This window comes from Aethalodelphis obliquidens, unplaced genomic scaffold (assembly GCF_003676395.1).
Source record: "Aethalodelphis obliquidens isolate GAN/ISIS:26980383/991018 unplaced genomic scaffold, ASM367639v1 scaffold12, whole genome shotgun sequence".
Taxonomy (NCBI): Eukaryota; Metazoa; Chordata; class Mammalia; order Artiodactyla; family Delphinidae; genus Aethalodelphis; species Aethalodelphis obliquidens.
In genome coordinates this window covers 22,725,574-22,745,910 of record NW_020837956.1, presented here as the reverse complement: position 1 = coordinate 22,745,910, position 20,337 = coordinate 22,725,574, and the positions used below count along the sequence as shown (strand labels likewise).

Genomic DNA, 20,337 nt, shown 5'->3' with positions numbered 1-20,337 from the left:
ACTAAGCCTGTGCATCACAACTACTAAGCCTGAGCTCTAGAGCCTGTGAGCCACAACTGCTGAGCCCACACACTGCAACTAGTGAGCCCACATGCCACAACTACTGAGCCCGTGTGCTGCAACTACTGAAGCCCACGCGCCTAGAGCCCATGCTCTGCAACAGGAGAAGCCACCGCAATGAGAAGCCCTCACACCACAACAAAGAGTAGCCCTCACTCGCCACAACTAGAGAAAGCCCACACGCAACAAAGAAAACCCAATGCAGTCAAAAATAAAAAATAAATAAATAAATTTTTTTAAAAAAAGAGAGAAAAGATAAAACTTTTTTTTTAAAAAAAAAGATCCCACAAGGTGTGTGGTGCAGGGGTGGGGGGAATATATATATACACACATATATATACACACATATATATATACACACATATATATACATACATATATATATATATATGTATGTATAGGAGAATTGGGTTGACTTAAAAACTTATATTAGAAGAAAGGCCAAAAGCTAATGAGTTAAGCTTCCAACTCAAGAAGCTAGTAAAAGAGAATAAACTTAAAGAAACTAAAAGAAATGAATAATAAAAGATAGAAGAAATTTAAAATATAATAGAGAGCAGCAATAAAGTCAAACTAGTGTTTCTTTAAAAGAACTAATGAACTACAAAACCCCTGACAATTTTCATTAAGAACAAAGAGAAAAGGCACAAATAAACAATATCAGGAATTAAAAGGGGACATAACTACAGGAATAGAAGAAATTTGCAAACTTGGCAGATATAGCCATTTTCCCAGAAAAACTTAACAGTAAAACTGACATCAAAATAAATAGTAAATTTTAATAGTCCTATAACCACTGAAGAAATTGAATCAGTGAGTATTAACCTATATTGTTTGAGGAACTATAGACGTGAACTATTTCTGGAGAGTAATCTGCAAATGTGTATTAACTGCCGTAAAACCCCTACCCAACAATATCATCCTGGGGATTACGTAAGGAAAAACACAAACAGAAAAGAAATTATAAGGATATTTATAGCTGTGCTATTAATATTAGTCAAAGAACTGTTAACACCTGTAACATTTAGGCAATGATTAAGCAAATCCTATTATGTGACAGAGCCATTAAAAATGATAAATATTTCATGGGACTTCCCTGGTGGTCCAATGGGTAAGACTCCGAGCTCCCAATGCAGGGGGCCTAGGTTCGATCCCTGGTCGGGGAACTAGATTCCACATGCATGCCTTAACTAGGAGTCCGCATGCTGCAACTAAAAGATTCCTGAATGTTGCAACTAAAGATCCCGCATGCCACAACGAAGATCCCGCATGCTGCAATTAAGACCCAGCGCAGCCAAAATAAATAAATTAATATTTTTTTAAATGATAAATATTTCAAATTCATGTTTTAAAGGAAAAAATTGACAGATTTGAGCATATCAAAAGTTTAAACTTCTGTATTATGAAAGACACTATGAATCAAGTTCAAGAAGACAAGTGATGGAGGACTGGAGGGAACAGGGTTCAAGGCTATTTGGATTTTCAGCAGGGTGGAGTTCACGACCCCCACCCCCAGCAGAGGCTTGGAGACAGAAATCTCCGTAGAGACCCTACGGAGACTGAGTGGAAATCCAAGAATGGCAGAGTTATGTGCCTAACCCGTGAGGATTAGAGAGAAGGCCCTGCCCACAGTGTTCTTGGCGGTTAGGAAGCAATGGCTTAGAGAGGGTCTAGGCAAGTGGACAGGAGGGCTGCCTCACCCAGTTCTTGGTATCCAGCGTGCTGCTGGTTTAAAGAGAGGGGTCTGAGGGCTCCAGGCTCTAAGGTGGAAGGAGGGGCACGAAATGACTGAGAGGGCCAGCTGGCCAGAAGAGGCCAAAAGGAGAGGCCAGAAGATATAGACCCAGGACTGGATGCCGCAGAGGACATCATGGGAAGTACCAGTCGAAGTCAAGACCTTGAGTGACAAGGACCAGGAAGGCGAGCCTTTGTAGGGAAGGCAAGTGTAAATATAAGTTTATAGAGTAGGGCTAATGGTACTCATTTCTTTAATATTTATTGGCACCTACTATATGTGAGGCACTATTTTATAAGTAAGATGATAATATTAGGTAAAATTACCTGTTATTTTTCCTCCTTAAAGTTTACATATTTATGTAAGTAGGAAATGATACAAATGTTAAAGCAATGATGAAGAGAAAAACAGAGAAACACAGAATTGCTAAGGAGTAGGTGGCATAGCCCAAAGTTTAAGGGTATGGGCCCTAATCTCTGGCTGCCTAATTTCAAATCCAGGCTCTGCAACTCACTAGCTGTGTGCCTCCTGTGTTTCAGAACCTCTGTCTGTTAACATGAGGTTGATGAGAGCACCTCTTGGGGTGTGGTGAGGATTAAATGAGACAAGGCGTGTAAAGCGCAGTGCCTGGTTATGCAATAAGGCATTTTCCTTCCAGAAGCTTTTCTGGATTGCTCTATAGTAGCTTCACACCATCCTGGGCTTCCCACCTGGATACCCTCAAATTGCTTTCTCCTCCCATCTGTTAACTGCCAGGACCTAGGCTAACAGGAGGCACAGGAGTAATTTAAATCCCTCAGAGCTGTCAAAACCTATTATCCAGACTTAATGTGTTATCATCACTAGGAGTTGCCTTTTAAAAAAGGACATTTGGAAACAACAAAGAATGACTCTGGTGGTAGCAGTTCAGGGATAAAGGGGAAACACCTATCGGATCCCACTAATCCAGTCACTCATTAGGCCAACTGTGCTGGTTTGAAAAACATCTACCAATTCTTTCTTGTGGGAAGTAGCTGGAGTTAAATTTGCCTTTCCTTGTATATGATCTGGACTCAGCGACTCACTTCAAACAAATAGCAGAAATGACACCATGGGACCTCCAAGTCTGAGTCATAAAAGGCAACACGGTTTATGCCTGTTTCTGGTTCTCTCTCTCCCTCTCTTGACATGCAGATATGCTTCTCTGGAGCTCTGAACCGCCAAGGAAGAAGTCTGCCACGCTGAAAAGACCGTGTGGAGAGAGCACATAGGGACAGGGATGCTTGAGGAGCCCCAGTTGCTCTAGCCTCCAGCTGCTCGCTTCCCCACCCAAGGGCCAGGCAGGTGAGAGAGCAAACCTGTAGATCATTCCAAGCCCCAGCCTTCGAGCTGCCCCAGCCAACACTGATGGAGCAGAACTGAGCTTGCCTTCTCTACCCTACCCAGAATGTACACTCATAGGCAAAGTCAATGTTATTGTTTTCAGCCACTGAGTTTTGAGGTGATTTGTCAAGTTGTCATAATGATTGGAACTGCCTTCTTGGCAGTCACACAGGGCCCTGCTCTCAAAAGGGCCCTGGGCTTAGTCTAATGCTCTGCTGTCTCTGTCTTGAAATTCTTAATCTTAGTTTTGCACTGAGCCCTGAAAAGTAAGAGCTGGTCCTGAACCCTGCCCACATGAACTACTCTTACTCTCCTCCTCTTGGTCCTATGTCACATGTGTGCAATATTCAGCATGTGCAGTGGACAGAGGACAGAGCTATGGAACCAGCCAGACCTAGGTTCAAATCCCAGCTCCACCACAGACTGTCCCCGTGACCTCGGGTAGGTTAATTACCCTCACTAAACTTATCTGCATAATGAAGATAATAATAGTACTTACGTCACAGAGTTACAGTAAATACCAAGTGGATAATGAATTACTCATTGCACAAGGAGTCTCTTATTCTTGTCCCTGCCTCTGCTATCTTTTCGATTTAAAGAACCCTCCATACGTAGAGTACTCTTCCTTTGCTGGAACTCCACTGCTCCAAACCTTCAATGGCTCCCTATTTCTATTACAGTCCAGAGTCTTCACCTGGACATTTAAGGCCTTCTACAATCAGATATCAAGTTACCATTTTAGACTCATCTTCCAGTGCTCCATTATACTAACACTCTGCTTCAGACAGAGGGGTTACTGGAGTCTGCGAAATACTTTTCATTTTCACTTTGCAGTGCTTTTGTCCAAGCTGTCCCACCCTTTACCTGGAACATCCTGTGCTCTCCTGACAACCCTAGCACTCTGGTTTCAGTCCACTTCAGAAACAAATAATTGCATGGGAACTTTTAGTGTCATCTCAGTAATATTCTCCTAAGTCATGCTTCCAAACATGGCATTTTTAGTACAGGTAACTCACCTCTATTATTTAAAGGAAGTCAGGCTAAGGCACCTCAAGTAATGTGTAATGAGGTTGGTGTAATGTGATTGCTTCACACGTTCACATTTCTCACTACAGTATTTACAAAAGCTTTTATAAGCAACAGAAATAGAGCAGCTATTGAACAACTGCCTGTCAAATAAAAACGTTCCTCATCATTTTCTATAACGTGCATAAACATAATTTACCCTAATGACCACAGAAAAGCCACCACAACTGCTAGAGTTGTGATATAATTCAATAAAGTTATTCACACCACACTCACACACACACACACACACACACACACACACACACACACTCACAATGATCCTCTAGCCTCTGATTTCTTCAAGTCTTTGCACCAGTGCATGGGAGGAAAGCCTGACCTTGCAGTTAGACCTCTGATCAAATCCAGCCTCTCACAGTACTAACAGTGTGATCTCAGCAGGTGTCTCCGTGTCTCTGAGCTCTGGGATCTTCACTTTAAAAAATGAGGATAGTGGTATCTATCTTGTAGGGGCTTGGGGAGGATGCAATGGAATAATGTAGGTTGAGTGCATGGCAGTGAGTAGATGCTCCCTGAGTATTTCAAAGACTCTAGGATGTGGCGGGGCCTTTTCTCTTGCTTGACTTCCCATCCAGTGCAAAACTGCTTGCACAGCATGCCTGTCAGTGGCCATCAGCCTCCACTGGACTTTCCAGGACAGGAGCCTACCACCCACAGGGCACGCATTCCATTTCTGCCTAATTCGAACTGTCAGAAGTAATTCTGAGCTCAATCCTCTCCCTTAACTTATCTCTCCAGGGCCGCCTGTGACTCCCAGCACCTCCCACCCGCCGGCGCAAGAGAAGAGGCACTGGCTATACAGCCAAATGGGTCCCACACCTGAGAGCTGGGCTCCCCCTGCCACTTCTAGCTGGGTGATAACCTCGGCCCCTCCCCGGTCCCCCTTTTCCTCCGCTGTCAAATGAGGATGAAACTCCTGCCAGCCTCCCCTCCCCCCGGGACTGTCAAGAGCAACGAATGAGACACCGGAGGGAAAAGCCCTTGGGGGACTGTGAACCCCCCTCATCACAGCGAGGGAGCTCAGGCCTTGCTTTCTAGGCCCTCCCTCTACGTGCTCTCAGGGGTAACCTCGGAGAGGCGCCCAGAGGCGAGAGCCAGCGCTCCGGCGGCGTCCGAGCCGCAGGGGATGCGGAGGGACTGCGCCTTCAGCCTCCGACCTGGAGGCCAGGAGACCGCCTCTGCCCGCGGTCCCGCCCCGCGGCGCCCAGTATTCCCGGCTGCCCGCGGCGGGGTCCCCGGCCCCCAGCCCGCCAGCCCCGGGCGGGGATCGCACCCACCTGCGGCGGCGCGGCGCGGCTCTGTCCGGGTCCGGCTGGGTCGTCGCTCGAGGCTGTGCGCCGCCGCGGCCGCCGCGCCTCGGCTCCCGCCGCCCGGCCCTCCCCCGGGCCGCTCCACGTGGCTGCTCCACGTAGCCCTCCCGGCTGCGGCCGCCGCCCTGGCCCGGGCAGAGTTCGGAGCGCCAGCGCCGTGGCCTGGGTCTCCGCCCCGCCCCGCCTGGCCCGCAGACCCCGGCCCTCTGCGGCCCGCACCGGGCGAGGGAGAGCGTGTGCGTGAGTGTGTGCGTACAGACAACTAGAGAGAGAGAGGCAAAGAGACAGATGATGAAGCTGGTGCGTAACGAGAAGCACGTTTAACTGGGCGCTCACTCCCTGCTGGGACCCAGATGTGTGTGACAAGATAGAATGTGACTTACTGTTAGCCTGTGATTGTGACTGGTGTATGTGGCTGCGTGGATGAGAGACCTGTGACACGGTAGGGGGTGTTTCGTGTGGCTGTGTATCCAGTATGGCAGCACTTGAGTGAGTATGGCCAATGCGGGACTGTCCGGGTGTGTGACCGTACAGGATGTGAGTGGTGTGTCTGTTGGGGTATCTGGCTGAACTCCTCCTGAGTTGTGATGCTCAAGTGACACCCGTGACTGTCGGTTTCCGGTGAGGGTATCACTGTGTGACTGTGACTCCACATCACTGAGAAGTGGCTCCATCTGAGCCATGGTGGGGGGAGGGGGGCCCTGGGAATGTATCAGATTAAGGGTGACAGTGGCAGCTGTTTGCCAGCACAGCGTTGCAGTGTGTGGCTATAGCTTTGTGGTCAAAACGCAGTATCACCAGTTTTCTCAGAGCAGCCAGTTCCTCCACCCAGGCTTCAGACTACTTCCTCACCCACTGGCTCAAAGACTTAGTTCTTTGAGTGCAGGACTTCTTATCTCTCTGGAATCTTCAACTTCTCCCTCCCCATCAGCTCCTTCCCATCAGCATCCATCCACAACAACAAACTGACTCTCATCAAAGTCACCCTGTCCTCCTTCCTGCGGTGGGCAGGTGGATACTGCTGGACACTACCTCCTTGGGTCATGGTATCATTGGTTTCGGCAATACCATTCCTCTCTCTTTAGTCATTTTTTCTTAGTTTCTTCCTGTGTCGGAGTTCCTCTGGGCTCTCTCCTCATTCCCCATCTGCTCATGTGTTCTTCCATTCACGTAGCTTCCAACACTATCTCTTATGGGTTGAACTGTGTCTCTCAAAAATTCATGTGTTGAAGTCCTAACCCCCAATACCTCAGAATGTGACTTTATTTGGAAATAGGGTAGTTGCAGATATAATTAGTGAAGATGAGGTCATACTGGCATAGAACCTAATCCAATATGACTGGTGTTCATATAAAAAGGGGAATTTGGACACACACACACACACACACACACACACAAAGAGAACAGCATGTGAAGATGCGGCAGAGATTGGAGTGAAGCTTCTACATACCAAGGAATGCTGAAGATTTTCAGCAAACCACCAGAAGCTAGAAGAGATGTACGGAACAAGTTCTTCCTCACTGTTCTCAGATGGTACCAATCCTGCTGACACCTTGATCTTGGACTTCCAGTTTCCAGAACTGTGAAACAATAAATTCCTGTTGTTCAAGACAACCAGTATGCAGTACTTTGTTATGGCAACCCTGCAAGCTAATATATCATCTAAATGCTGATAACTACCGTATCTCAAATTCCAATCTCTGAGCCCCAGACCACTTCAGGAACTGAACAGCCTACTGATTTGTGCCGGATCTTAATTTTTAAAGGTGACTGAGTGACAACACAGAGAGGTCAATGCCACTGAAAGAAGAGTTTAATGTTACAGTTCCCTCAGGAAGAAGAGGCACAGCTCACCACACAGGACCACAGAGGGAAGCACCAGTGTAGGTCAGAAGGCAGAAAGGAGCAAGGGGAAGGCAGAGGCCACAGCTTTTATTAAACTAGAAAAGCAAGACGAGGCAGGTTAAACAGTTTAGGGTTGGCTAGTTTTAATAACTTCAGAGAGCTTTGGGGCATAGGGGCTGTCGCTAGTTGACTGGTCCCTGGTCCTGGGTTTATCTAGGAAAGGGAAAATATTGGTTTGGTGTGTGAGAGTTGGATAAAGGAAGTGGTTCAGAGTATGGCCTCTGGATTGCAGGGGAGACGTGAACAACTTTGGCTGTTAGTTTGGTCCTGTGATTAATGGATGCCAAAGAGACAAATTCAGAATCTAAGAAAACACAATTAGAACACCTACCAGCACCCCAGACGTGTCTGAATCAGAATGCATCATCTTCCTCCTCAAAACTTCCCCTCCCCCCGCTTCTCTATCCCAATGTTACCACCATGCATCCCTGAATCTATGCAGTCAGAAAACGGGGTCGTCCATGATTCCTCCTTCTTCCCCACCTCCAACCTACTACCAAGTCCTATCAGTTCTGCCTCCTATCTTAAAGATCTTCACTCCTCTCCTGAGCCTTCCCCCAGTCCAGGCAGCCCTGGTCCACGCCAAATTTCCATTAACAGCCTCCTAATTAGCCTGCTTTTCATCCCCCTTCAATTCATTCTCAAAGTAGCCTGAATGATTCTTCTGAAATATAACTCTGATCATGTCTCCCACCCCTTCTTAAAACTCTAATGGCTTTCCTCCACCCTTAGGATAAAGCCTAACATCCTTTATGCAGCTGCCCACAACCTGATTCTTGACCATCTCACATGCTCCAGCAACACCAAATTTCTTTTGGTTCCTTTAAGAAGTCTCTCACATCCAGGCTTTTGCTTGTGCTCTTCCCTCTCCTGGAACAATTACTCTCTCCCCTCCTCCACCTTGTCTTGGAAACTACTACTTATTTTTTGATTTCGCCTTAAATGTATTGTCATTTAATATCTGGGTGTGCTTTCTCTGATCCATGGAGTCTGGGCACCCTCCCCGGGGCTCCCACTGCAGTCAGTACTTCCCTTATCTACCACCATGCTCTGTTGCAGGGGTTCAACCCTGATTACACATTTGAGTCTTCCAGAGAGATTTTAAGTTGTTATTAATACTTAGGTTCCTCTCTAGACCAACCATAACAGCGGGTAGGGCCTGGGCACCGCTAGTTTTAGAAACTCACAGATAATTCCAATCTTCAGTCAAGGTTGAGTCATTGCTCTAGTAGATTACTTACTTGTTTCCATATCCCAGTGAAGACAGGAACAGCATCCCAAGTGCCTGGTACACAGTGGGTGATGAGTAAGTATCTATTGTACTTGTGACAGGGATTGTATGAGGCAGCGTAGAGTGACACTGGACGAGTGGCTTTAACCCATGTGTGTGTGACTCTGTGCGGAATGGCACTCACTCAAGTAGCTGAAACTTGACCACGTGACACTGTGGGGTGTCGGTGTGAATGATCGTGTCCAGTGTGTGAGGGCCACTGTCAATGACTGAACACTACGGGAGTGGAGTGGTGTGACCACGTCAGTGGCTGTGCCCTGTGTGTGACTGACTGAGAGGCTGGGGGGCTCTGGCCAGGCTGTTAGACTCGCCGCTCCGGGGCAGGGTTTGAGGAAGACGGAGCTGGAGCTGCCCCTCAAGATGGCGGCTGCGGGGAAGGCCGCTAGTCCTTACAAGAGGCCGCAGGGCCGGTGATCGCGAAGCGGAGGCAGGAGCCGTAGAGGCCGTTCGCAAGACACTGGGGTCAGCTCCGCGCAGACTGCCCAGGCGCGGTACACACACCCGCTCGACGTCCTAGCACCGCCCTCGCCACGCCCGCCGCCGGGAGCACGGGCGGTGGGCGGGGCCTGGGTCCCCGAATCGCCGGGCAGTGCGGGCGGAACCCGCACAGGCTGTCCAATGGCGTGTAACGGGCGGGGCCCAGCGCGCACCTGCGGGCCCACTAATCGAAGCTCAGGCGTCAGAGCCGGTCAAGAACTTGGGAGTGGACACTCAGCAACGCGAGAGGCTGAGCTCCTCCCCGGGCCCCCAAGATGACACCTGGACAGAATCCTTCTCTCTGCTTTTGGGACTTGGCGCTGCCCTCTACTTGGGCTACTACTGGGCATGGGTGGCCCCGGTGGGTGCGGGTCCAGAGCTCTCTCCGGCGGGTGTAGGTAACTCGAGTCTGAGGGCAGCTTCCAGCCGGGGCTCGAGCCCTTTGTGGAGGCTGGCTGGGTGGGGTCTCCTGGCCCAGGTGAAATTTGACGCCACAGCCCCACCACCACTCCGGCCCCGCGCTCCAGCCAGGCTCAGCTTTGCTACTATCACCTAACGGAGAGTCGGTTCTTTGCCTGCCTGGATTCTCTGCATTCCGCGTACTCCCCATGCCAGCTGAGCCTTTCAGTCATCGGAGGGGTGCTGCTGCCGATGATGTGGACAAACACTTGCAGAAAAGCGGGGTGGAAGGCATCCTGAGCTGTCAGGGAGATATGCACACTATCTTTTTCTTTTTAGGCAGTCTAGATGAGCTTCTCATTAGCTGCTCTGAATGAAGGAACCAGTTGGTGGGGTGGTGGCTAACTCCCACCATCATCCCATCAGCTTAGTAGGACCTTGCTTCTCTTAAGGACTGGCAGAGGTTCCCCGCCTAGCTCAGGACTAATGGATAACCCTAACTGTCCTTGCTCATTCAGCCCTGTTTTAAGTTCTAGGCTCTCCATGTAGAGTGCAATGGAAAAATCCGAAGAGGATGATTTTGATGAACTTGGAAATTTTATTCTCACTGAAATTTATGTAATTTACATAGCGACAAAAATCTAAATCTTTTAATTTTCATTAAACTCGGTTCTAAGTAGCTGAGTCTAACAAACCTATTGATTCAAGCCCTTTAAAATGATCTATAGGGAAATTTAATGTTACCTCAACTTTTCTGTATTTTCAGAGCTTTATACATCCTATGTATTGTTTACAGAATACATTTGCCTTAGTAAAACAATTTAAAAAACCCAAACCTCACAATACCCTATAAACCTTACCTTATATGCCTGATTTGGAAAGTCAGTCATTTCAGAACAGAGCTGTCCTGAACTAAACATTTTCCTTTGCTTACAACCAGCCACAGAGAAGTCAGAGACCTCTGCCACTTTATACTCCAAATCCTTCTTTGATTTCCAAATACTGGCTTCAATGCAGAAAAAGTGTCATTCTGGACACTCTGAGGACATGCAGTTTGGATTGTCCAGCATGGTAATGGATTGGAATTGATTCATCCACAGTGACTAATGGCATTTAACTGATTAATTCTCAGGGGTAAGTCAAGAAACACTTCACTAGAATTAAAATGAAACTAACCCACATACATCAAACCTGTGATTTATTAGCACCTTGTTCTACACAACTGAGCTGTTTGACCAAGGATTTAATAAATTGATAACTCAAAATCTTGGCAACTAGGAGGTATTATAGTAAAGTGACTAAGAGCACAAACTCTTAGTTTCAATCCCAGCTCCACTGCTACCTAGCTTTGGCACATTTTGTGACCTTTGACAACTTACTCAATATTCAAACACGTTCCCACAGGGGGATCACAGTACCTATCTCAAAGAGCTATTGTGAAGGTTATAGGATATAATCATGTAAAATGCTTAGCACAATACCTGGCACATAAGGAGCACGCAACAAATCTTACTAGTATTGGTGGTAATATCATAATTATTTTTTACACTTTTTAATAGAAGTATAGTTGACTTACAATGTTGTGTTAATTTCTGCTGTACAGCAAAGTGATTCAGTTACACAATTTATATACAATCTTTTTAAATATTCTTTTCCATTATAGTTTATCATAGGATATTGAATATAGTTCTCTGTGCTATACAGTAGGTCCTTGTTGTTTATCCATCCTGTATATAAAAGTTTACAACTGTTAACCCCAGCCTCCCAGTCCATCCCTCCCCCAACCCCCTCCCCCTTGGCAACCACAAGTCTGTCCTCTATATCCGAGTCTGTTTCTGTTTCGTAGATAGGTTTGTTTGTGTTATATTTTAGATTCCACATATAAGTGATATCATATGGTATTTGTCTTTTTCTGACTTCACTTAGTATGGTAATATCTAGTTGTATCCATGTTGCTGCAAATGTGTGTGTGTGTGTGTGGTTTTTTTTTAACGGCTGAGTAGTAGTCCATTGTATATATGTACCACATCTTCTTTATCCATTCCCCTGTCAATGGACATTTAGGTTGTTTCCATGTCTTGGCTATTATGAATAGTGCTGCTATGAACGTAGGGGTGCACATATCTTTTTGAATTAGAATTTTGTATGGATATATTTTGTATGGATTGCTGGATCATACGGTAATTCTATTTTTAGTTTTCTGAGGAACCCCCATACTGTTCTCCATAATGGCTGTACCAACTTACATTCCCACCAACAGTGTAGGAGAGTTCCCTTTTCTCCATATCCTCTCCAGCATTTGTTATTTGTAGAGTTTTTAATGATGGCCATTCGGACTGGTGTGGGTTGTTACCTCACTGTAGTTTTGATTTGCATTTTGCTATTAGAGTCATCGAGCATCTTTTCATGTGCCTATTAGCCATTTATATTTCTTCTTTGGAGAAATGTCTATTTAGGTCTTCTGCCCATTTTTTTCTTTTTTTTTTTTTTCTGCCCATTTTTCGATTGGGTTGTTTATTTTTGTTGTTGTTGAGTTGTATGAACTGTTTGTATATTTTAGAAATTAAGCCCTTGTTGGTCTCATTGTTTGCAAATATTTTCTCCCATTCTGTAGGTTGACTTTTCATTTTATGGTTTCCTTTGCTGTGCAAAAGCTTGATTAGAAAAAGCTTGACCTGCAAAAGCAGATGTAATCTTGATTAGGTCCTATTTGTTTATTTTTATTTCTATTGCCTTGGGAGGCTGACCTAAGAAAATATTGGTACAATTTATGTCAGAGAATATTTTGCCTAATATCATAATTATTATTCCACTTTGCCTTTTGCTAGCTGTGTGACTTTGGGCAAACAACTTAACCTGTCATAGTTTCTTATAATAAGGTTGGGTTTAGCCTAGTGCCAGCAAATAGCATACAATGAATCACAGGTGTTATTATTCCAGGGCTTAAGGCCCAGGGTACGAGTCACAACAGTCACAGTACCAACCTGGCCTCTCTAGTTCATAATTTACGTAGCCCCTTTTGACTGCAAGAAGAAATAGGAATTGGTCCTTGGGTCCCTTTAGGCCTGCAACAGAAATGCAATTTCTATTTCTCGAGTCTGAGGCCTTCTGTCTTTGTACAGCATACTCCCCCTTCATAAGCCTTCTCTGTGGCTGGGCCCTCTCATTCACCTGATGTGTATCCAGAGAACCAAGCAGAGAGGTTGAAAGATAGGGCTAAGTGCCCAATGACCTCATCTGGCCCACCATCCTATCCCTGTTACCTTCCTCCTGGCTGGCATGAAGAAAGAGAAAATCTGTTCCCATTGGGACTATTCCTCCTTTAGAGCATGGTCTAACAGCAGGGGCTGTTAGGTAAGAAAATGAGGTGGTGCGGTACAAAGAAGCCCTTCAGCAGTGAGCACATGCAACAGGGAATGGGAATATGCAACAATGGAATGCTAAAATCAGAAGGAGCCAGCGTGACCGGAGCTAGTTTTGAGACGAGAGTGTGGATAATTCAACTGGCAGAAGTGTAGACAATTCAAAAGGCAAAAGTCACAGATTAAATGGTGCTGCATTTCTTCAGCCTCTGTCCAGGATCCCAACCTTTCCTGCAGATCAGCTGGGCAACTTATATTACCTACTCTCTCCAAAATGGGTTTGGGGCATGGATAGGTTGAGTGTGGAAGTCGGTTCAGGGGCAATTCTGGAGAGGTGACACTCTAGGACTGGAGTTGGGGCCCTAGTGGGACTATCTTAACAGAGGTGACTTGACCATTCCAGACTGAGGTATGCTAGATTTCTCACGCCCAAAGCAGTGCCCTGCAGGCTGGCCTCTGGAAAGGGGTCACTCCAGTATCAGGTACCTCACTGGCTTGGTGCAAAAATCAGGGGAGTGGGGCACACTGTGTTGTGTGACTAGAGGCCACAACTGGTGACTGGGTCCCAGTTTCTGGCCTTCCTGGAGCGACACTGTCCAGTCACTGTGGAGACTTTCTACCCTACGCTCTGGTGTTTTGAGGGCGGCTACAAACCATCTTCAGAGTCTTACTGCAGTCTCCGCCTGTAGCCCCTTACTCAAGGTAAGAAGGGACAGATGGGGGTGAACATGAAGCTGCAAGTACAGGGGAATCCTACTCGTGTACCTCTTTTAAAATGGGGGCAACCTTTGACCCATCTACCTCAGTGTGCTAAGGGTAACCAGAGTGGCTATATGGAAAGGCTATTTAATTGCACAACCATGAGGTAATACTCAAATCTTTTATGTCCCATTATACCTCGTTACAGTCTTAATGTTTTGCATAATGCATGCCCTCAAATGATGCTGGTAACTTGTGGGAGTTGTTTGGGGAGGGAGAGGGCGTAAAATCTTTCAAAGTACATGGAGTTCCTAATAGTATCTTTCTGTGCCCTTTTCTCCAAAACCACAGGGATGTTCTCGAAACCCCGGATAGCGGACAGCTCCTCCTAGACTGGGCCAGCAGCCTAACAGCAGTCAATATCCTGACCCTACCACCCAGCCATTGTTATTGCTGCTTCCTGGTATCACGGGCAGTAGTTAGGAGACATATATCTTGCACTAGTTGACCAAGCTTTGGAGGATGGCTACAGGTAAGGATGGACACACAGCCCAGCGGAATTGGGTGGTGTCTGATAACTTAGAATTGTGTGCTGGGGGTCGGGGGAGGGTCAGTTCAGACCCTGCTATGGGGAGAAGGTACCATATGAAGGGCACCTTTTGACGGAGGCCTTTCTGAAACCTACCAAAAGGGGAGGAGCCCTTATGGAGTGTCTGCCTAACATGTACCTATGTGTGCCCCAGGGCTATCGTATTTAATAACCGGGGCTGCCGTGGGGAAGAACTGCTGGCAAGTACCCTCCTTCCTCGTAGTGGCCCTTCACCCTGCTCCCTTCAGAGACCCTGGGCCGCAACCTACCTGTCTTCCATTTCTTGAGTCCTTTCACTTTTCTGCCTTCTGGTCAGGGCCTCCTTCCCTACCCAGTGATCCGGTTTGCCTCAGACCTACAGGGCCCTCTGTGCCAGCAACACTGAAGATCTGGAGACAGTCGTGAACCACATAAAGAGCCGCTACTCCCAAGCTCCACTGCTGGCTGTGGGCATCTCTCTCGGAGGGTAAAGGCTGCCTGCACTTAACCCAAAGGCCCAGTCTTCCTTCTTCTCTTTCCTCCTCCATGTTCTCTCCCGTTCTCCTGTTCCAACTCACCAATACAAACCCTTCTTTCATGGCCCCTGGGCCAATCCTGCAGGATATGAGCTGAACCACCTGGCTCGAATGGGACGGGCTGCGGGGTTGGTGGCAGCACTGACTCTACCTGCATGCTGGCATACCTCTGAGACCACCTGCTCCCTGGAGACCCCACTGAACTCACTGCTCTTCAGTCAGCACCTCACTGCTGGGCTCTGCCGAGCTGGGAACCGGTAGGGTCTTGACAAGTGGAAAAGGGAAGCAGACAGGGTAGGATGGCAGACATGCCAGGTTCTCCCAGTGCTCGGGTCAGTTCCCTATCTGGATTTTCTCACTCGTGAGATAGGACAGAGGCTGGCTCTGGGTCAGGTCCAGGAGTAGAGCCAAAGCCCTATGTGTTCTTTTTTTTTTTAATTTTTCTTTTTGGCTGCGTTGGGTCTTCGTTGCTGCGCGCAGGCTTTCTCTAGTTGCGGCGAGTGGGTGCTACTCTTTGTTGTGGTGCACAGGCTTCGTTGAAGTAGCTTCTCTCATTGCGGAGCACAGGCTCTAGAGCGTGTGGGCTTCAGTAGTTGTGGCTCGCAGGCTCTAGAGCACAGGCTCAGTAGTTGTGGCACGTGGGCTTAGTTGCTCCATGGCCTGTGGGATCTTCCCGGACCAGGGGATCGAACCCGCGTCCCCTGCATTGGCAGGCAGATTCTTAACCACTGTGCCACCAGGGAAGTCCCACCCTATGTGTTCTTTTGCAGAAACAGAAAGGTGATGGAAAAGGTGGTGAATGTAGACTTTGTGCTACAGGTAGAGTGTTTCAACTCTCCCCTCTCGGCCCAAAACTGTTCTTCCAACACCTTATTCCCTTTCCTCATCCTAGCCTATCCCACCCGCCACCACCTGCAGGCCCACACAATCCACCACTTTGATGAGCGCTACACAACCGTGGTCTTCGGATATCAAGACTGTGCTGCCTATTACCGAGCAGCAAGCCCAAGAACCAAGGCAGATGCCATCCAGCTCCCTGTGCTCTGCTTCAATGCAGCTGATGACCCCTTCTCCCCGGTCCACGGCGAGCACCTGGGATCTGGACGCTTCAGGCCCCGGGGGAAATGGGCCATGCAGTGCAAGCGGAAAGAGCCTGGGCTCTCAGCAGAGGCCAGGGCTCCTGACCTCCTCTCCAACGCCTCCTAGCCCTTCCCCTACAGGCTGCCCAACATTCTCCCCACGTTGCACTGCTCGTCACAGCTCGGGGTGGCCACATCGGCTTCCCGGAAGGACTGCTTCCCTGGCAGCACTGCTATGTGAGCCGCCTCATGCATCCGTATGCCAAAGCCATCTTCCAGCACCCAGCAGAGCTGCTCAGCCTCAGGGCACCCACTCCTCCTGAGGGAGGCAAAAGCTGACAAGAGTACCATCTGCAGCCTCAGTTCAGTCTTCGCTTGTTTATTAAATATCAACTTTTCCTGCCTAATGCGCTGAAGTTCATTTTCCCTTTTCTCAAGGCTAGGGTAGACTGTCCAGGAATTTACTGCATATTTGGCCTGGCTGGCTTGGAGCTACCCAGTTGAACCCAAAGATGACTGCCTGGTTCTTCCTTTTGCCCCTTCCTTCTCTAATACCAAGTCCCAGGCCAGTGCTTTTCCCAGCAAATGCCAGGAGCTCATGTGAAGAGCAACTGGCCACGAGGCTGTAAGGGGAGGAGAAGAAAACGACTGTTTCTGCAGGAAGGAGAGCAGTGCCTCCAGGTTCTTGGGCATCTTCACATATTTCTGGAGAAAGGACAAGCTCAACTATGGAGCCTCTGGTAGGCAGAGGGAAGGAGACAGGTGGTGTGGCCTGGCCTTCAGACACCACTGTCCTGGGCGGATCCACAGATGACGAATGCAAGGCTCCCAGGACTCAGTGTCGCACAGGGCCACAGCCAAGCTTTAACTGGAAAGGGCAGGCGTTGCCCATTAGTCTCATCAGAGGCAACCTCAGCTGTGGACCCAGATGGAGCGAGCAGTGGTAGGCCCACACTGGTCTTAAAAGGTGGCAGTGTCCAGGCCCCTGGCTCCCTGGGAGCAGGGAGGCTAAAGAAAAGCTGGAAAGGCCCTCTGGAGCAGCAGGATGGTCACAACGATAAGCCCGACACACAGCAGCAGCAGCAGCCATATTGGAACACTCCCTGCAAGGGGGGAAGGGAAGGAGTCAGGAGGCAAAGGAGCATCCCAGCCCAGAGAACAGAACCATTCAAGAAGGGGGTAGTGGCTACAGATAAGCATCCCATTCTCCAGGAGGCAAGTTTTCACTACAGCGAAAGCTGGGGTGGTTCCCCCACCGCACCCACCCCAGTGACTCACGTCGTGAGGGCAGCAGGTGTAGCTGGCAACGGCTATCAACAGCCACAGAAAACAGAGCAGTTTCCTGGGACCCAAGGAGCTCTGGACCACGACCCTTCTCAGGTAGAAAGGCCACATCCGTCACCACGATGCCATGGGCCTCCTTCATGTAGTACAGGCGCTGGGGACAGGAGGAAAACCAGTGAGGGAAGGCCCAACTGGGAACATTCCTTCCGGAAAACACGGCCTCTGCCCCCAGAAGACTTTCCCGCTACAGGCTGGGCCAGACTCCTTCCTGCACACTCAGTGCAGAAGCAGGCCTAGAATCCCCACCCCAAAAGCCCTCAGGGCTGTGCCCACCTCCACTCATTACCTGGAGAGAGAAAGCTATGTAGATGGCAACAGAGCCAGTGACCGTGCCCAGGCCTAGGAAGGTGCCCGATTCACTGCAACAAACAATAAAATGCTCACTGTCCTGGAGTCTGTGCCGCAACGACAGTCCTCAGGGACTCACATCTCCCTGAGCTCCCCCTGGTCCCCCTATACCCAGCCAAGCCACCACTGTCTCACACCTGACGCTAAGGCAGGAGATGACTTCATGGCCACAGGACTTGGTCCGAAGGGGCAAGAACGTGGAGCCATCCCAGGCTGTGAGGTAGCAGGGCGGGGGCTGGCGCAGACGCTTGTGGGGAATCTGCACCGTGAAGAGTCGCAGCCCAGCAGGCTGGTCTGGAACCTGCCCAAACCTGGGGGCCGGGCGAGAAGCTGTTCAGCTCCTGGGGCCTGCCCAACCCTCCTCAGAGGTGTGTGCCCTCCTGCACCCTGGTGAGGCCTAGGGTAACACCCGACAGGGCTCCGACCCTCCCCAGCTTCCCCCCAGTCTCCTCCCACTCCCCCACATCTAGGCTGTGCCTCCTTCAGCCACCCTCTGGGGTCTCCACACCTGCAGGCCTGGTAGCGGTAAGGCGTGTTAGAAAAGGTGGGTCCGTTCTCTTGCCAGTGCAGCTGTGTCACCAGCTGATCCTTCTGCCACACGGAGGCCTTAAGGTCCCAGCCCACAGTTACCAACTAGTCAGGAATCAAGATTCCAAGGATGGACGGTTAGGGGATCCACTTACTGGGCAAGCAGCATAATCACCTACTTTCTCCGCCCTCTCAACTCCTCACCTTGCCATCAGGCCCCAAAGCCAGGTCCTCAATCTCCCTTTCGTGGGCTTTGAACTCCAGAACTTTCTCCAAGGTGGGTACCTGCAGCCAAACCACCACCACAGTTAGCCTAGATACCCGGCAAGAGCGCAATGATACTCACCCCTCTTCTCTACTAATGGCCGCTCAGTGCAGGCTTCACTCACAAGTTCCCCAGAACCCATGTTCAGTTTCTCACAATTCTGGCCTTGCTGCTACTGACACTCATCCTCTAACCTCCCAAAACCACACCTTCCAGACACGAACGTAGCCATCCGTCCCTCCAGTGGCAAGCAGGGTACTATCATGGTTGAAGCATACAACTTTCTGCAGTGGATCAGTGCTGAAGTCTGTCTGCACCGCCTGCAAATTCTCTACGCTGAATTCTATCTCCTCCTGGTGGGTTTCAGCTCCAGACTTCTCTGCTGGGGCAGCCCCTTTCCTTTGTCGAGGCCCCTGCTCCTTGGAACCTGCAACACAAACAGCCTGCCAGGTTCCAGGTTTCTCAAGTAAGTAGTACTGGCCCCCTCTCTAGTGGTGAACATCGAACTTCTCGCCTGCTACCATAACCCCACTTCCAGCCCCACTTCATCAGAGACCAAGATGAGAGAGATCTTACTTATTTAACCCTCTTCCCAAACCTAGAGAGGGGGCTCTCACCTGCCTTCCCTGCCTTGTTTTTGCTCTTCTGCTGATGGATCTGGAAGCGCAGGAGCTGACAGTGGGCATCCTGCCCCGCTGCAAGGATGTTACCAGCCAGCGCCAAGTTCATGGTGGCCCGTGTCTCTGTGTCATGGGAGTGTAGTAAGGAGGCGCTAAGGCGCCCATTAATCTGCTCCAGTTGCAGAAAGTGCTGTGGGAGAGGGAACCAGGGTGAGGTTCAGAGAGCACCTCAAGGGCAAACTTACATCCTATAGTCTGATGCCCTACCCCTTTGCTAACTACACTTTCTAGTTTAAAAGACTTTTTGCAACCTTTTTCTTTTTTGAGCCTCACGAATCTGTACAGCAAGCAAGGCTCTAGTTTGCAGGACAATGTGATGACGCTCAGAAGAGTGAAGAAACCCTAGCTTCTATTTCACTCGCCGCTGCTATTAGTCTGGCAGACAAGTCTATGTGGTCCCCCTGGAAAAAGCCAGGATAAGACCCCTGGTGCTAATCCTGAGGTCGAACTGAAGCGTTCGTGCCTAGGTAGCGCCGTGTGCAGTTTTCACTTTACCTTAGGAGCCTCTCAACTGACCGGTGAGTTCTCGATTGAAGTTCGCGCCGGGACGCCCGGCATGCCGGGGTTCCCACCCGGGAGGGGCCGGGTCCGAAGCAGGGGTGCGGCCCGCCCCCAGACCCTCCCAGAATCGCCCTCAGCCCGTGGCGCGACCCGGCCCCAGGGGCACTGTACTCACCACGCCGTTCTTTATGCCGGTCTTGGCGGCGCCTCCTCCGCCCGCAGCGATGAGCAGCCCAGCGCTGGGGTCGACCTGAAGCGCGTACAACGGGAACGGGGCCCGGTACAGCTCTGGCGCCCGGCGCCGACCCATCCCGCTCGCCCAGCGCTTCACTGTCTGCGCCGAGGCACCGGGGACATGCCGCCCGGCCTTCGACTGCTGCTACGGTCGCTGTTGACTTTGGTCCGGTCGCCGCCGGGAGGACTCCAGACCCCTCTCACAGCCGCCGGGTTGCAGAAACTGTAACTACACACAAGGCTCCCTATCGCTGCCGCGGGCCGCCTAACCCGGTCTCGCAGACGCGCAAGACGCAGGCGCACCGAGCCCGCACTCCTCACGCAGGCGCAGAGCCGCCAATACGCGTCAGCACTAGCCGACCGCGGGCAGGCGGAGCCCCAGCTCCAGGATGCCGGTCTCCGCCCGCTTGTGAAGGCGGACTCCGCCATCTTTTTGCGGGGCTTTGGGGGCGCGCACCAGCTTCAAGGAAATGTCTTGTTCTGCAGTAGCGGGGTGGGGACGGGGTGTGCCAATAAAGGTTAAGGGAGGTTAATAAGCCTTTAATAAAGAAATCCGTGGATTAGGACT

At 49.7% G+C, this 20,337-nt stretch overlaps 2 protein-coding genes across 3 annotated transcripts; one reads left to right on the top strand and one right to left on the bottom strand.

The window, feature by feature from the left end:
* The first annotated feature begins 5,369 nt into the window (after positions 1-5,369).
* On the top strand, positions 5,370-16,208 carry ABHD1 (abhydrolase domain containing 1). Its single transcript, XM_027113923.1, is given in 13 exon segments — positions 5,370-5,789; positions 9,267-9,587; positions 13,530-13,623; positions 13,626-13,689; positions 14,038-14,092; positions 14,095-14,185; positions 14,188-14,218; positions 14,430-14,475; positions 14,629-14,754; positions 14,884-15,047; positions 15,561-15,609; positions 15,709-15,874; positions 15,997-16,208. Coding segments are annotated over 13 exon segments (1,839 nt in total).
* Positions 16,209-16,227: 19 nt separating this feature from the next.
* PREB (prolactin regulatory element binding) lies at positions 16,228-20,091 on the bottom strand. 2 transcript variants are annotated; one of them, XM_027113593.1, is made up of 9 exons: positions 19,711-20,091; positions 18,972-19,164; positions 18,564-18,781; positions 18,294-18,374; positions 18,070-18,194; positions 17,699-17,872; positions 17,500-17,572; positions 17,148-17,307; positions 16,228-16,972 (listed from the first exon to the last, which is right to left on the bottom strand). In XM_027113593.1, exons 1-9 carry the CDS (start codon positions 19,843-19,845, stop codon positions 16,878-16,880), a joined length of 1,254 nt encoding a protein of 417 aa, XP_026969394.1. In that variant the 5' UTR covers positions 19,846-20,091; the 3' UTR covers positions 16,228-16,877. The 2 variants fall into 2 exon arrangements, with proteins under 2 accessions (XP_026969394.1, XP_026969395.1); XM_027113594.1 differs by lacking the exon at positions 17,148-17,307 and having other exon boundaries at positions 16,919-16,972.
* Positions 20,092-20,337: the final 246 nt, after the last annotated feature.

Coding starts and splice junctions, on each gene's coding strand:
- PREB (XM_027113593.1), bottom strand. CDS start 19,845: ATGGGTCGGCGCCGGGCGCCAGAGCTGTACCGGGCCCCGTTCCCGTTG. Junction 18,782..18,971: donor AAACAAGGCAGGGAAGGCAG/GTGAGAGCCCCC, acceptor TTTGTGTTGCAG/GTTCCAAGGAGCAGGGGCCT. Junction 18,375..18,563: donor GCTACGTTCGTGTCTGGAAG/GTGTGGTTTTGG, acceptor GTTTGGCTGCAG/GTACCCACCTTGGAGAAAGT.